Here is a 14155-nt window from a genome sequence, read left to right as displayed (position 1 = left end):
GCTCCTCCCGCGCTGCGATCGGCGGAAGTGTCGCTGCCCCAGTTCCGGCGAACGGGACGCGCCGCCGGGACGGCACCGGGCATGGCGCTGTGGCTGCCGCGCTCCCGGGACGGCGGCGCACCGGAGGAGGAGGACGAGGAGCGGGCGCAGGCTGCCGCCTCCCGACAGCGCTTGCCGGAGGTGCAGGTATGCCCGTGGCTCCGGCCCCGCTGCTCCGGCCCCTCTTAGCGCGTCTCGCCCCCGGGGGCGGTGGGTCGGTGCCGGGGCGGCCCGCGGAGGGGGCGGTGGCGGGACGGGGTCCCCGTGCCGGGGCGGGGGCGTGCGGGAGCGCCCGGCGGGGCTGTGAGGGCAGGCGGGGACGGGCGCGGTCTGGCACCGCCCGCCCGGGTAACAGCTCCACCGCGGGCAGGCGATGCGGAAGGAGCTGGGTTGGAGTTATCCCAGCGTCCCCGTGCCCGAGGAGCAGGTAGGTAGGCGGTGTGTTTCTCTGTTGGCCACGGCAAAGCGGCGGTTTATAAACGCGTTTAAAGGAATTCTGTGTCTTCTCGCAAGAAGCAGCCATTACGTTACTTTTCCAAACGGTGGGATTTTCTTATTATTACTGCAGAAATAAAAATTCTGTAATACCCAGAAAAAGTTGGGACAGTAAGTTTGATTTACTTGCATTAAAGTTACTTTCAGATACTCTTTCCACAAACTGTCCTTCGTATGCCCCTGCCAGAGGTTATCAGCACTGCAGATTTCATAACGTGGCAGTGGAAGGCTGAGGAACTAATGCATRTGGTTGCTTTTTTGCTTCGCTCTTGGTGGGAAAGGCATGACGTATTCTATAGAGGATAATTTCGTTAATTACTRAGTGTAAATTCCAAGCACACATCTAGAAGCAATACAAAAAGGGTTGCTGAAGATGTCTTTTTGTTTTTTCTCCCAGCTATGAGGGGTGTCATCCTCAACAGAGTTGACCAAAAGGAGCATGTTTGTGTTTATGCTGGGCCTTGGCCACCTTGTAACTTAAATACCACTTCCAGTGTCAGTTCAAGGGAAGATGTTGGCCATTTATTTAGGTACTAATGCTGAAATGCAGGCAGCAGCAATCAGTTTGCTGTTGTGATCTGACATCACAAAACTAATACTTTCTTATCAGAGGTGTATATTCAGAGTATTCTTACATTTAGCTGCTGCTAATGTTCCAGCCTTAAGATAGCCAGAGGGGTTTCAGCTGTGTCAAAAATACTTTTACATTCTGGAGACTATTACTGACAGCAGCACATGATCCATGATTTTGGAWATATATTTAACAAAATTAAGGTGTCTTGAATTTGAAAAATCTTTCTGAAAGACATAGCTATGCATTACCATGCTTCATGACTTCTGCTATTATATTGCTGAATATCTAAAGTGCCTTCCAGGTGCATTATTATTATCTTTGGGATTTAGGCCAGTCTGCTTCTATGGAAACTGTAAACCAACAATTTTCTCTCCATAAATAGCGTGTCTGATTTTCCTCACAGACATACAGCCAAGGGATTGAATTAGCCTGCCAAAAAGAAAGAGAGTTTGTGAAGCACTCTGTAGAATGCACATGGAACCTAGCAGAAGCCCAGCAAAAATTTGGTAGTTTAGCACTGCATAATTCAGAATCCTGTGATCAGGAATCTGCTCAAGCAAGGACAGAAGCTGCCGARTTGAGATGGAGAGAGGAAGAGTGGAGAAGAAAAGAAGAGGCACTAAACCAGAGGGAACGACAGAATCTATGGAACACAGATCCTGTTAGTAAAGAAGTTTTTAATAAGGTATGATCTACATCTGTGTGCATGAAACAAGTGCCAGACTTTGTCTCTTAGTGTCTTCTGTGTCTTGTGCAGCACAAAAACACAGTATGTCCCTCACCTCTGTGCCTGGGAAGATCATGGAGCAGACCCTCCTAAAAGCTGTGCTAACACACAGGAACATGATATGGGACAGTCAGCATGGCTGCACCACTGCCTGACAAATTCAGTGGCCTTCTTTGATGGGGTGATGGCATCDGTAAACAAGGGAAGAGTTACAGATGTCATTTTTCTGGACTTCTGTAAAGCCTTTGATGTGATCTCCTACAACATCCTTCTCTCTTTAGAGATGGATTTAATGAGTGAACTGTTAGGTGGATTAGAAAGTGGTTGGTTGATGTCATGCAAAGGGTAATGGTCAATGGTTCAGAATCCCAACAGACATCAGGGACAAGTGGTGTCCCTTAGGGGTCTGAGTTGGGACAGGTGTTATTTAATATCTTCTTTAGAATTACACAGAGGAATCAAGTGCAGTCAGCAGGTTTTCAGATGACTCCAAGCTGAGTGGTACAGTAATCAGACCTGAAGGAAGCCTACCAGAGGGACTGAACAAGCTCAAGAAGTGAGTCCATGGGAATCTCATGAGGTTTAATAAGACCAAGTGCTGGTGSTGCACCTGGGTCAGGACAATCCTTGGTATGAACACTGGGGATGGACAGATCAGAGCAGCCCTGATGAGAAGGACTTGGGGGTGCTGCTGGGTGAGAGGCTGGATGTGACTCAGCCATGTGCACTCACAGCCCAGAGAGCCAAACGTGTCCTGGGCTGCATCCAAAGCAGAGTGGGCAGCAGGGCCAGGGAGGAGATTTTGCCTCCCTGCTCTCCCGAGACACACCCCCAAAGTGCTGCACCCAGTTGTGGGGGTCCCCAGTACAAGAAAGACTCCTGTTGGAGCGGCTCCAGTGGAGGGCCACAGCGATGACCAGAGCGCTGGAGCACCTTCCCTRTGAGGAAAGGYTGGAAGAGCTGGGATTGTTCAGTATGAAGAAGAGAAGGGTCTGGGGACCCCTTACTTAACTTAATGTGGCCTTTCAATACTTAAAAGGGCCTTATAAAAAAGATTGAGAGAAACATTTTTTATCACAGCCTGTGGTGATAAAACAAGAGGGAATGGCTTTAAAATGAAATATGGTGTGTTTAAATTGGAATAAGGATGACTTTTTTTTATTATTAGGGTGTCAAGACACTGGAACAGGTTCTGGGCTGTGAGTGCACAGGGAAGTTGTGGATGCCCCATCCCTAGAAGCAACAGAGGTCAGATTGGATTGGTCTTGGAGCAACCTAATCCAGTGGAAGATGTTCTTGCCTGTGGCAGGGAAGGTTGAAACTCCATGATCTTTAAATGTCCCATCCAACCCAGAATATGAAACTGTTAGTTTGCCTCTAATTCTGTCTACTGTAATACAAATTATTTAGTATGAACTTTTTTTTWATAGTAGAATCTCATCCTTAATTTCAGAATTTAATTTCAACAGCTATTGTTGCCTTTTTCTGAGCCCTAAAATTATGTSCCAGGCATGGTTAGATGATAAATGAGGTTACCTTTTTATGAAGTYACCTTTTATGAAGGCACCCTTCAGGTGCGCAACACGCCAAAATACATGCTGAAAATGCACCAAATGTGCACACGTGACATAGAGCAAGCACAGTTTTATAAGTTTAGTGAATTAACATAATTGACAAGGRTCCTCAATTAGAAACACAGGTTTTGAGGTAATTCCCCGTCTGTGGTTTGGCCCTCTTCTGAAGCCCCTATTCCTCCCTAGTTGTTTATGGGAAGTTGGCTCAACTTTGGTTCTCACAAAAACCAAGATTAGGGTTGGGCCTTTAGGAATGTGTTTTGGCTTTCTTTCTAACAGAGTAGGTAAAATGCTAGCTATGAATCTATGCAGTTATACAATATTAGGCTACAGAGTTACAAATATATATGAAGAACATATAAAAGCAAAAATCACTTTGGGATCACTATCACATCTCCAAATTTCATTGATTCAGCTGATCTAGGCTGCAATGTATATGATTCTCATGACTACCAGATCTATATGTTCCTGTCTGAAAACAGAAGTTTTTCAGAGACTGTAATGAGACTTTGAAATTGTGTTACTAGGTAATTCACTTTATAAAAGAAAACCTTCTTATGGTATGACTGTAAAATTAGAACATAGCTCTTAAAAAAGTAACATGTTGAAATATAATACTCCTTTATATCACTGACCAGTATGTGTAGAGTTTGTGATAATACAATCTTTCTCTTCCTCAGAGTTTTATTAATCAAAAAAGAAAAGAAATTGAAGATGAAGCTGTGTCTGAACCACTTATGCAAAAACATGAACAAAAGATTAGACACTTTGGTGAGTCTGTTTATCCAACATTTTGCAGTTCCTACAGAGTTCGTGCTGGTTTGCTCCTTCTTGTAGAGAACAAATGCTGATAAATGAAAGACTTAGTTATCAGACTGTTCATTTTATTTTATCAGGACAAAGGAATATTCCACGCCAGTGGGAAAAGGCAGGAACATTCGTAATAATCKAAGTCATGTATATAAAAGTACATGGATTGTCTGTAGATTTCTCCTTTAGTTAAAGGAGATTAAATGTTTTATTAAATGTTTTTCTGTCTCTCTGTTAAGCTGTAAGGGTAAGGCTGATTAAATGGACACGTTTGTAAACACCTTCACCGAGAGTATGTGTGCTCAGAATTGTGTGTTTAAAACTATACTTAATTAGCCACTAGATGTCACTAGSTCTGTCATAATTGTTGAACCCAATTAAACACAAAGCTGATCTTGTAAAGTAGTTTGAAATTTCGATGGTTCTCTGGAGCGCTTGCCATCCAGGCTGGTTTCAGACTATAGTATAGGACAGCCATATCTGGAATTCCAGAACAATCAAGAACAGGACTGAATTGGCTTAGTTCTTACTAAGCCATTACTGAAGGTCTTAAAGCTGTTGTAAAGAAAGGGCTTTGAGCCCTGTTAGCAAGCCTTGCAAGTACCAAGTTGAGTATGTCATACACTGTCAGAGTATGTCAACAGCAGTAATAGGTTCTGTCAAGTACACAAACTGCTCAGTGTAATGATGCTGGAATCAGAAGACATCTCCCCTGATGTGCATTTGAGCAGGTAAAAAAAAAAAGATAAATTTATTTATCTATATTCAATTTAAACTGTTGTAGAAGCAACCATATTACAGAAGATGAGTTTTRTATCTCCTGAATTCAAAGCCATGTCATTATTTTAATTTGAATACTTAAGGCCATTGTGAAAGCTACAGTACATTAATGCTTTCTAAAGTCACTTGTTCCATGCTAGCTGCTGCCAAGGGCAGTGTAGACTTGGCTAGCCATATTACATAAGTCCTGTTTCTGGATCTTGCTCTGACTTCAAAGTAATAAAGAACTTACATGGAATAACTGGAAAACAGTAAAAAGAAATATAAGCTATTGCTTTCTCTGTAGGCATTTGTTTGCTAGAATTAATATTGGCTTAGATCATTAGCATTGAATTATCTTTAGCCCAGTTATAATTAWATGCTGATAGACGGGTGAAGCTGTACGTCTGCTATACCTGTTGCCAGTAATGACTGTCAGTGATACTTGAAGGACAGCTTTAAGTGCTCTGAGTATTGAATTCTGATTTTTAAACTCGGCTTGTTACATTAAGGTAGTGTCATGATAACACAATTCAAAGTGCTAATTAATTTTCCAACACTGATGTGGCTTTGTTTTTTGAGATCAAGCTGCTTTTATAATTAATTTGAATTTTTCTAAAAATCTCGCAAATTGTGTATTAGAAGCACTTTAATTTTTGACAGATTACAAGWTCTGTTCCTTGCATTTTTATTTGCAAATGTTTAGAGGATTTATGTTTGTCATAATCACTTAATGTGAATCTCTATCCATAAACTTTTTAAGATAGTTGATGTTGTAAGTAATAGATACCTACACCACTTTGTTAGTGTATAAGAACKGATTAAAAATAACTTATCAAATGATGCTAAAAATGAATGAATGTTATAATCTACTTTTAGTATCTTTGAAGTTTATTTATGCCTTCAGTCATGCTCTTTCAGCATTGGTTAGATGTATTAATAAAGCCCCCAAATTTAGCTGCATGCTGTCATTCTGAGGTTAGTGAATTGCCCAGTTGTTATGTATACAAGGTTTCAATGCAAGTAATTTCMTTGCTGCGTTATATCATTTATCCATTTAGAATATCTTAACTGTGTTTGTCTTACTAGGCATGCTGAGCAGATGGGATGATAGTCAAAGGTTTTTGTCTGATCACCCATATCTTGTATGTGAAGAAACATCTAGGTATCTCATGTTGTGGTGTTTTCATCTAGAAGCTGAACAGGTATGAAGATGTTTGAATTCTTTGAAAAATACATTTCCCCACATGCACTATAAGAAAGATGACCAACTTCATTAGCTGTTGAATTGTTTGTCCAACCCTCTCTACTTTACTGATAGTGTATTGTCACATTTATGTCTAGTTATAGCTAATTATGAGTTCTCTTGCTTCTGTRAGCATCAGTTCTCATCTGTTTAGGAATTGGAGCAAAAGGAAATTTTACTGAATTTTAGAAATACAATCACAGGAAACTTCTTTAAATTGGAACTTCAACTTTTTCTTTTCTTCTTTTATTTTTCCTTTTCAGAAAAGAGCTCTGATGGAGCAAGTAGCACACCAAGCAGTTGTAATGCAGTTTATTATAGAAATTGCGAGAAGCTGCAATGTGGATCCAAGAGGATGTTTTCGTCTCTTTTTCCAAAAAGCCAAAGTAAGTCAACTTGGGTCATGATGTGAGGAATTCTTTATGCTTTTTATGCTCTTTATGTACAAGAGATCAGTGTTTTAGAGATTTCTATTTAACCATATGAGGCTAAATATTTTTTTTACTCATTTAGGCTCATGGGATAGTGTTTTGTTAGCAGTTATTTTCTAGACAGAATACTTTGTTGTAATTCCAGTTCTGAAAATGAAAGTTTAGTGGACTTTGCTTGTTGCAGGTGGAAAGCAAGATGCAGCAGGGGGACAACARGTGTGTTACAGACAAGTAATAACTAAATAAACAACAGCAGACACAGGCTGACTTAAACTGGGGTCTGACTTTTGTCTAATTACATGCGTTTTTTCCAAGTGTAATTACATATTGTTAACACTTTTCCATTTTATCTGMCCTTTAGAGTGAGGTCCAAAATAGTGTCCCTTTCTCATTACTGAAAYAGGGCAATCCAGAGCTGTGCAGGAGAAAGGTGGAAAAACTGAAGCTGTGGTTTACTGTAGACTGTGTTCAGCTGTTCAAGATTCTAATGGATCTTAATATTGCCTAAAGAAGTGTAGTTAAAATGCGAGACAGTTTGTGCTTTACTTTTGACTAATGGGCTTCAACAAGCATCTGTTGTAAGGATACCTTATCTTACCTTAGTCCATCTGAAATGGAATAAATGAAAGACTAAAATTAGATTTAGTTCTACATGTCCTTAGATAATTCAGTCACTTCTACATATAAATGCTACAGATTGTCTTAAAAAGAAAGCTACCGGAAATGTAATTTTAAACTGACTAACATTATTCCTGAGTTTCTCACAATTACTCCCCAAAAGGTATAACATGYGTTACTGCATGGATTTTTTCAGTACTGTGTATGCTTACAACTCAAAAGTAAATCTGGCTGAAGGACAAATATTTTTCTCTTTGCAGACAGGAGAAGGGTACTTTGAGGCCTTTAAAAATGAACTTGAGGCATTCAAGACGAGAGTGAGAATCTGGTCACAATCACATGGCTTTCAAACTATGTTACTCCATGATCTCAATGTGAATCCTGGTTGTGTGGGAGAGTGGACGTCTTTTTTACAGGTAGATTTATTATTTCTAGAAATTAATTTAATTTTGGGGATTAGGTCCTGCCTAAAGAAGCTGTACCTTTCTGAGATATAAAGAGGATTATTTGTAGAATTGCTAGTGTTTGGGATATATCATGCAGCATTATTAAAACACAAGGTATACATGGGCTTTCTTTTTACTTGCTGGAGTTCACACAGCATCAGCTTAAGGTCAAAAGCATATGTTTGTTCAGTGCCTTTACAGTTTAATGTCTAAAATAAACACTGCATGGTAAAACTAATCTGATGCTAAAATTGTATTCCCTGTTGTCACCACAAGCACTGTAAAATCATGGGATCAGTCAAATAAGTCACAGAATCATAGAATGGTTTGAATTGGAGGGGAGCTTACAGATCATCTAGCTCCAAATGCCCAGTCATGGGCGGGGATGCCTCCCACTGGGCCAGGTTGCCCTGAGCCCCTATCCAACCTGGCCTTGAACACTGTCAGAGACCCCATGACTTCTCTGGGCAAGAGAAGTCAAGCCTAAGGAAAGTCTCCATTTGTGATAAAAGGAAACAGAGCATCCTCAGGTCTTTTTTTACAGTTCCATCAGTTATGGACACATTCTGGCATGTAGAAACAACTAAAAAGGTTGTCAAAAGTTATGTATTAGGAATGAAGTCACAAATGAAAGTATTTATTTGAAATAATTTGATTAAAGTACCTCTCAGAGGTAAGATCAAACAGTGAATTTTGTGTAAATGTGCAGGTAGGTGCTAGAAATACTCAGACTAAATACAAGCTATGATAGCAAATTTTACAGATTCTTGACACAGTGAGATAATACTAGTTGATGATTTTTTCAGAGCTTATTTCCTTTTCATTGCAAATTTGTCTTAAGATGGACAACACAAGCAGGCTTCTCTGTTTGTCTTTCCATATATACAACTACAGAGTATTAAGCTATCAGTTTTTCATCTGTTGCAGAACACCGGAGATCTACAGGGTTCCATAAACACAGAYGTCTGCAGTTTCAACTCTGTGATACAAAGAGATGAAGAAGAATCCAAAATGATGGACACATTATAGTACTTTTAAGACTGAGGCCAAGTACTCTTTTTTTTCCCACTTTGTTTTTTTTTTCCCAAAGAAACAAACATGGCTATTTTTTGACACTTATTTTTCTGGGTACTGCACTTTATTTTTCGTGTCAGATTTTTGTTGGTTGTATTTGGTTTGCGGGGAGCAACTTTGAAGGGTGGGTAATTAAGAAAAAACTTGTAATATTGTTTGAAATGTGCTGCTAGGTTTTTAGTTGTCCTTGAAGAGCAGGGTTCTTACATTGCCGAATGTGAAACTGGATGTGTTTTCTGCTACTAACCTTGCCTTTCATGAATATAGAAATTAAACATCTGCACAAATACAATGTTTACAAGAAGCAACAGATTCTTGGTAGAATCTGCTATTGTCTTACTACAGATGTGGATATGTTTTACTCTGAATCTTGGAGATTGCAACTGTATTCATGCTACCTTGCTGACAATATAAGCTCTCAAATTTGGTTATCACTAATAGCAATAAATCAGTATCTGGTATCAGTATTTCTGATCTGAATGGATTAGATTTAAAAACTGACTTTCTACCTCTACGAAGGGGATTTAAATGTTATATTGTACTTTCATTAAACATTAACTTGATTTAATCCTAAAGCATAAGCAACACTTGTCTACAAATGAGTACTGAGTTGTATGATTCCTGAGAGTCTGACTCTCTTGTTCATAAGGGTAACTTCAGATTCTGTTTTTTTAAATCAAGTCTCATTATGATAGAAGGATTTGATGAAGAGAACTTGAGATAGCCTAACCTTTGTACGACTTCAGTTTAAACACAAAGCTTTTCACTGGGTGTCACTGGTCATATTGGGTAAGGTGTCATGCAGTGTTTGAAAGGTACTTCATACATTCTAAAAAGAAGTTGGTTTCTGACGTTGTCAACTCAAACAATAAAGTGGAAAATTATTAAAAGCTTCCTGTTTGAGAAGCTGTAAATCCAAATATTAATTCTAGACACGGTCTTCCACAGAGCCTTGCACTCAAGAACTCTTCTGTGCTTTTCGAACTGCTGGTCTGTYCATAAAAGTGTATACTGCAATTGGAAGACTCCAGCAAAGACAGCTCATGCCTCAGCTAATGGTATCAGTACACACTCTCCACTCTTTACTGAATTGTTCTGATTGTACAGAAGGTCTGGGAGGCATACTGTTTTCAAAATTTCAGGGATCACAGTCTCCCTCCAGTTTTTAGTTCAGGCAAAACAACCCCAGGCACTGCCAGCGATTGGGGCAGATTYGTTGGAAAGCAGCCCCAGGAAAAGGACTGGGAGGTGCTTGTGACAGCAGCTGAACATGAGCCAGGCTGTGCCCAGGTGACCAAGAGGGCCAATGGCATCCTGGCCTGKACCAGCAACAGTGGGGCGAGCAGGGCCAGGGCACTGGTGAGGCCACACCTCAAATCCTGTGTTCAGTTTTGGGCCCCTCACTGCAAGAACAACACTGAGATGCTGAAGCCTGACCAGAGAAGGTTCATGAAGGGTCTGGAGTAAAGTCCTATAAGGAGCTCCTGAGGAAGCTGGAGTTGTTTAGCCTGGAGAGGAGGGTAAGGGGTACTCTATCACTCTCCACACCTTCCTGAAAGGAGGCTGTAGCCAGGTGGGGTTTGTCCTCCCACACAACCAGCAGCAGGACAAGAGGARATGGCCTCAAGCTGTTCCAGGGGAGGTTCAAGTTGGGGATCAAGGAGGCATTTCTTCACTGAAAGGATTGTCAAGCATTAGAATAGACTGGCCATGGAATTGGTGGGGTYACCATCCCTGCAAGTATTCAAGAAATTACTAGACAAGACACCGAGTGCTGTGGTTTATTTGACAGAGTGGTGATCGGTCAGAGGTTGAACTTGATGATTTTGGATGTCTATTCCAATCTTAATGGTTCTATGATTCTGTGAAACAGAACCCAGTAATTTTCAGCTTTGCCTACAGCCAAGACATGGAAAAGTAAGTCTGCAGAATATACCAGAATACTAGGACAAATGCAGTAGCTTTTCGTGCGACTTGTGTTCTCTAGCTTTCTTTTGCAGACAGACTGAGGATAAAAGAGCATGGAGCAGTTCTGTCCCATATGCAAACTGGTGATAACCAGATCCAGCAGAAACTTGTATTTTTTAAGTTTGACAGTTACTTCAATAAGGATAAGTAACACTGCCTCCTCCTTAATAATTAGTTAATTATTAAGGGAAACAAGGGAAAACTAGTAACTTCAGGTTGTTTTTTAACTGAATGTTACATGCAAGGGTAGTTAGGGCAGTGTAGCACAGTGACTTGCAGTTGCTACCCGTAACAGTAGAGCTATTGATCTAGTAACCTGTTATACAGTAAATTTTTTTTAAGTTTCTAAGGGGATAAAATTGGATGGTGTGGAAATAAGTGTCAAATAACAAGGAGATTCTCTCCCCCTACTGCTTCTAGCTCACTGAAACTTCTCTAGTTTGGCAAAAAAACCCTCTGGTTTTTATTGAAACCAAAATGTGAACATGTAAGTAAGCAGCAAATTAGGGTTTCTCAAAGTAATATGTAGACATATCTCAACAGAACAGTACAAGTGGTCAACCTTCTTGGCATCYTTTCTTGTAAATATAAGGAAAACCAATTGTAGTGATAGCTGCTGTTCATATTGTTTATTTATAGTAATGGGAAAACTACAAATYTTACAATGACCATCTCTTTTTTATACTCAAATGTGTCTCAATACTGATAATCTAAAACTGGATGTGCAAGTGCAATCCAAGGTATGTAAACACACCAACTCTAGTTGTTTAGTCACTGCTAAAGGAGATTAGAACCTGCATTACTAGGAAGCAGCTACTTCAGAGATCACCTAGGCATAGCTGTTTGTTCTTCACGTTTTGCTGACTCTTTAAACTCTCAGTCTGGTGAGCATTAAAAAAAGGGCTGGGAGAATTCACTAAAAAATAGCAATGTCTGCATTACCTGAGTTGTCAAAAAATGTGGAGGTTTGTAATTCCAGTTATCTAGTGAATAAATGCAAGAGCTGGTCAAAGACAATCTTATGAAAACCAGTCCAATTGCTACAATAAAAATTGCTACCGTAATATAGCAAAGTTATATTTTGACCACTAGAAAAGTGGGGCGCTGGCACTGGCATCAGTGAGCACRTGCTGTTTTCAAAAGATAGTAGAAAAGACACATTCACTGGTCAAGATCATCTAGCTACAGGTTTACCAGATTACATTTAATCTGTTGTGTATGTGCACTTACTGACAAAGTCTTACACAGTTACAAGGCAGAGGCTTTACCAAATGTGTTACACATAATTGAAACTCCATCTCCCATGCCTGCAAGATAGGYGCTCTGAGGGCAGAAATATAATACTTGCTTAGATGATTTGCCCTGTTACTAAGTGTAGTTTAAGCCAATAAAACCAGCTAACATCCGTACAAGCAAACCTATAAGGTAAATAAGATCAATTYACAGATGTGCCAGTTCTGGTCTGAAATGATTTTTGAAGACTTGTGGTCATGGTTCTTCACAGCTTCTAGCTAGCCCCAGCTAAGCACATGTTCAAGAAATGTGTTTTCATGTCTTATYATTGCTTCATTTAATGAGTGAGTAAATCAGTCAATGTGCTGTCTAATTAAGCTGTATTCTGAAATCTGAAATTTCCTTTCCCAGTCAATATTTGCAAACATTTCCAAATACAAGACACAAGAGTAGCTRCTATTGTTAAAGACAATTACAGTAGTGTAAAATTAGGTATATTTAATATAAAAAAATACAGCATTAAAGTGATAACCACAGGCAACAAAATTTTATCATAATGTAAGTTACGGACAGCATTAGACTTTAATTATTGATGAGTCTGGTAGACTACTTGTACAAATCCTTGATTGCTGAATCTCATTAATTGGGAGGGAGCAAACACATGAACGGAAGTTTGACCTGTTTTCACCTGGGTACGGTAGCATCTTTCTGGCTCACATCGGGCAACTTGGTTTGAAGGAAAGCATAGATATGTGGCCAGATCTTGTTGGTTTCTGTTCCGGAAAAGGATTTCAATAATCCTTTTTTCCTAAGGAAGAAAAAGAAGAAAGTATTATGGAAGTCAAATTGTTTGATTGTTCCAAAATCACCTCACTTGATTGTCCTGGCAGGAGTGTGCAAATATGCATGTGATGTAACACCAAAAACAGCTGTAGCCTTGGAAATAGTCTGGACTGTTCCTCCAACAGTTAGCTATTGGCCACATCCGTTCATAAAAGTGATGGCTGTCTGCAGAGCACTTAATCACAAACAAAGTAAAGATAASTAGTGATGTAATCACAGAGCACATGATGTACAGCAGTCACCCAGACAAACGTGACTAACCCAGGTACTGTAAAGTTGCAGTTCACAGATCAAAGAATGCGCATCAGGAAAAGCAAGATTACCAGACTCAAGTAAGTTATTCTGAATTAGTTCCAGGAACTGGTTTTATCTGTCAAGTATGTTATTACCATAATAACAATGACTTAGGCATCTGTCTTAACTGTGGAGCTCTGAAGCATATTCAGAAATTTTAACAAAATCAGGAATATCATTGTCAATCTAGAAAAAGTTCTTTAAAACCTAACCACACCTAAGATGGAGCTTCTAGTCTTCTGCTCAACAGGCCTGGAAGAATATAATTAAGGGTGCTGAATATGGAAATAGAGAAAGGACTTCAATTGATACTGTCAGAGTCTTATTTCTTTGTCTAGGCAAGGTAAGACTAAAGTTCTACATGGTGAATTACCATTACCTATATATTAGCGGTATGATACTTGCCATTTTACGTTAAAAGAAACATTGTGTATAATTTGACACTTAAAAGAACTAGTAATTTGTTATYACTCCACGATGCAAATGACAATTCTGAAATAGCTACTTATTCCCAAAGAGTTTTGCTAGCTGGGCTCATCAGAGCCCTATCCTTAAAAGAGCCACTTTTAAATCCTCATTAACAACTTCCTGTTTGTATATCATTTCCTGAGTCCTGGCACTTGTTAGAAGGGCTTCTACTTAATACATCCAGAAAACCAAATACTGTTAATTCTTCCAAAAAAAAGGGAATTGTCTGTTATCTTACCCACCAGAGCTGTGTTGGCTCAGAACAGTACTATGATGTATTGAATAATGCATAGCGCTCTTTATAAAGCTAAATGTGGCTGACTGCAGTGTGTGTTGGTTTTGCTTGGCCCAGTTTTTGGAAGTGGGGGGGCCAAAAAGATGGCTCCTGTGAGAAGCTTCTGGAGGCTTCCACCATGTCCAGCAGAGCTGATTGCTGTTGGCTCTGAGGATGACGGACATGCCACTGACCAAACCTGGGCCAATTGGAGATGGTGGTTATGCCTCTGTGAAAACATATTTAAGAAGAAATCAAAACAAAGGGACACACAGTAGTTTT

At 39.8% G+C, this 14155-nt stretch overlaps 2 protein-coding genes across 3 annotated transcripts in view; one reads left to right on the top strand and one right to left on the bottom strand.

Annotated features, from left to right (window-relative positions):
• On the top strand, positions 1 to 8748 carry CDC37L1 (cell division cycle 37 like 1, HSP90 cochaperone). Its single transcript, XM_057380149.1, has 7 exons — positions 1 to 186; positions 1512 to 1793; positions 4090 to 4180; positions 6068 to 6183; positions 6488 to 6610; positions 7534 to 7689; positions 8647 to 8748. The coding sequence occupies exons 1-7, from the start codon at positions 82 to 84 to the stop codon at positions 8746 to 8748; spliced, it is 975 nt and encodes a 324-aa protein (XP_057236132.1). The 5' UTR covers positions 1 to 81.
• AK3 (adenylate kinase 3) overlaps positions 8641 to 14155 on the bottom strand; it is a 22449-nt gene continuing 16934 nt past the window's right edge. For both annotated transcript variants that reach the window (XM_057380153.1, XM_057380150.1), the window contains exon 5: positions 8641 to 12802. In XM_057380153.1, the coding sequence (XP_057236136.1) occupies positions 12679 to 12802 (124 nt within the window). In that variant the 3' untranslated portion in view covers positions 8641 to 12678. The remainder of the gene's footprint in view (positions 12803 to 14155) is intronic.

This window comes from Malurus melanocephalus, unplaced genomic scaffold, assembly GCF_030028575.1.
Source record: "Malurus melanocephalus ecotype Western Australia unplaced genomic scaffold, MMel_1.1 scaffold_437, whole genome shotgun sequence".
In the NCBI taxonomy this organism is placed as follows: Eukaryota; Metazoa; Chordata; class Aves; order Passeriformes; family Maluridae; genus Malurus; species Malurus melanocephalus.
Note: the sequence above shows the minus strand (reverse complement) of the source record. Positions and strands in the feature narration are given on the sequence as shown.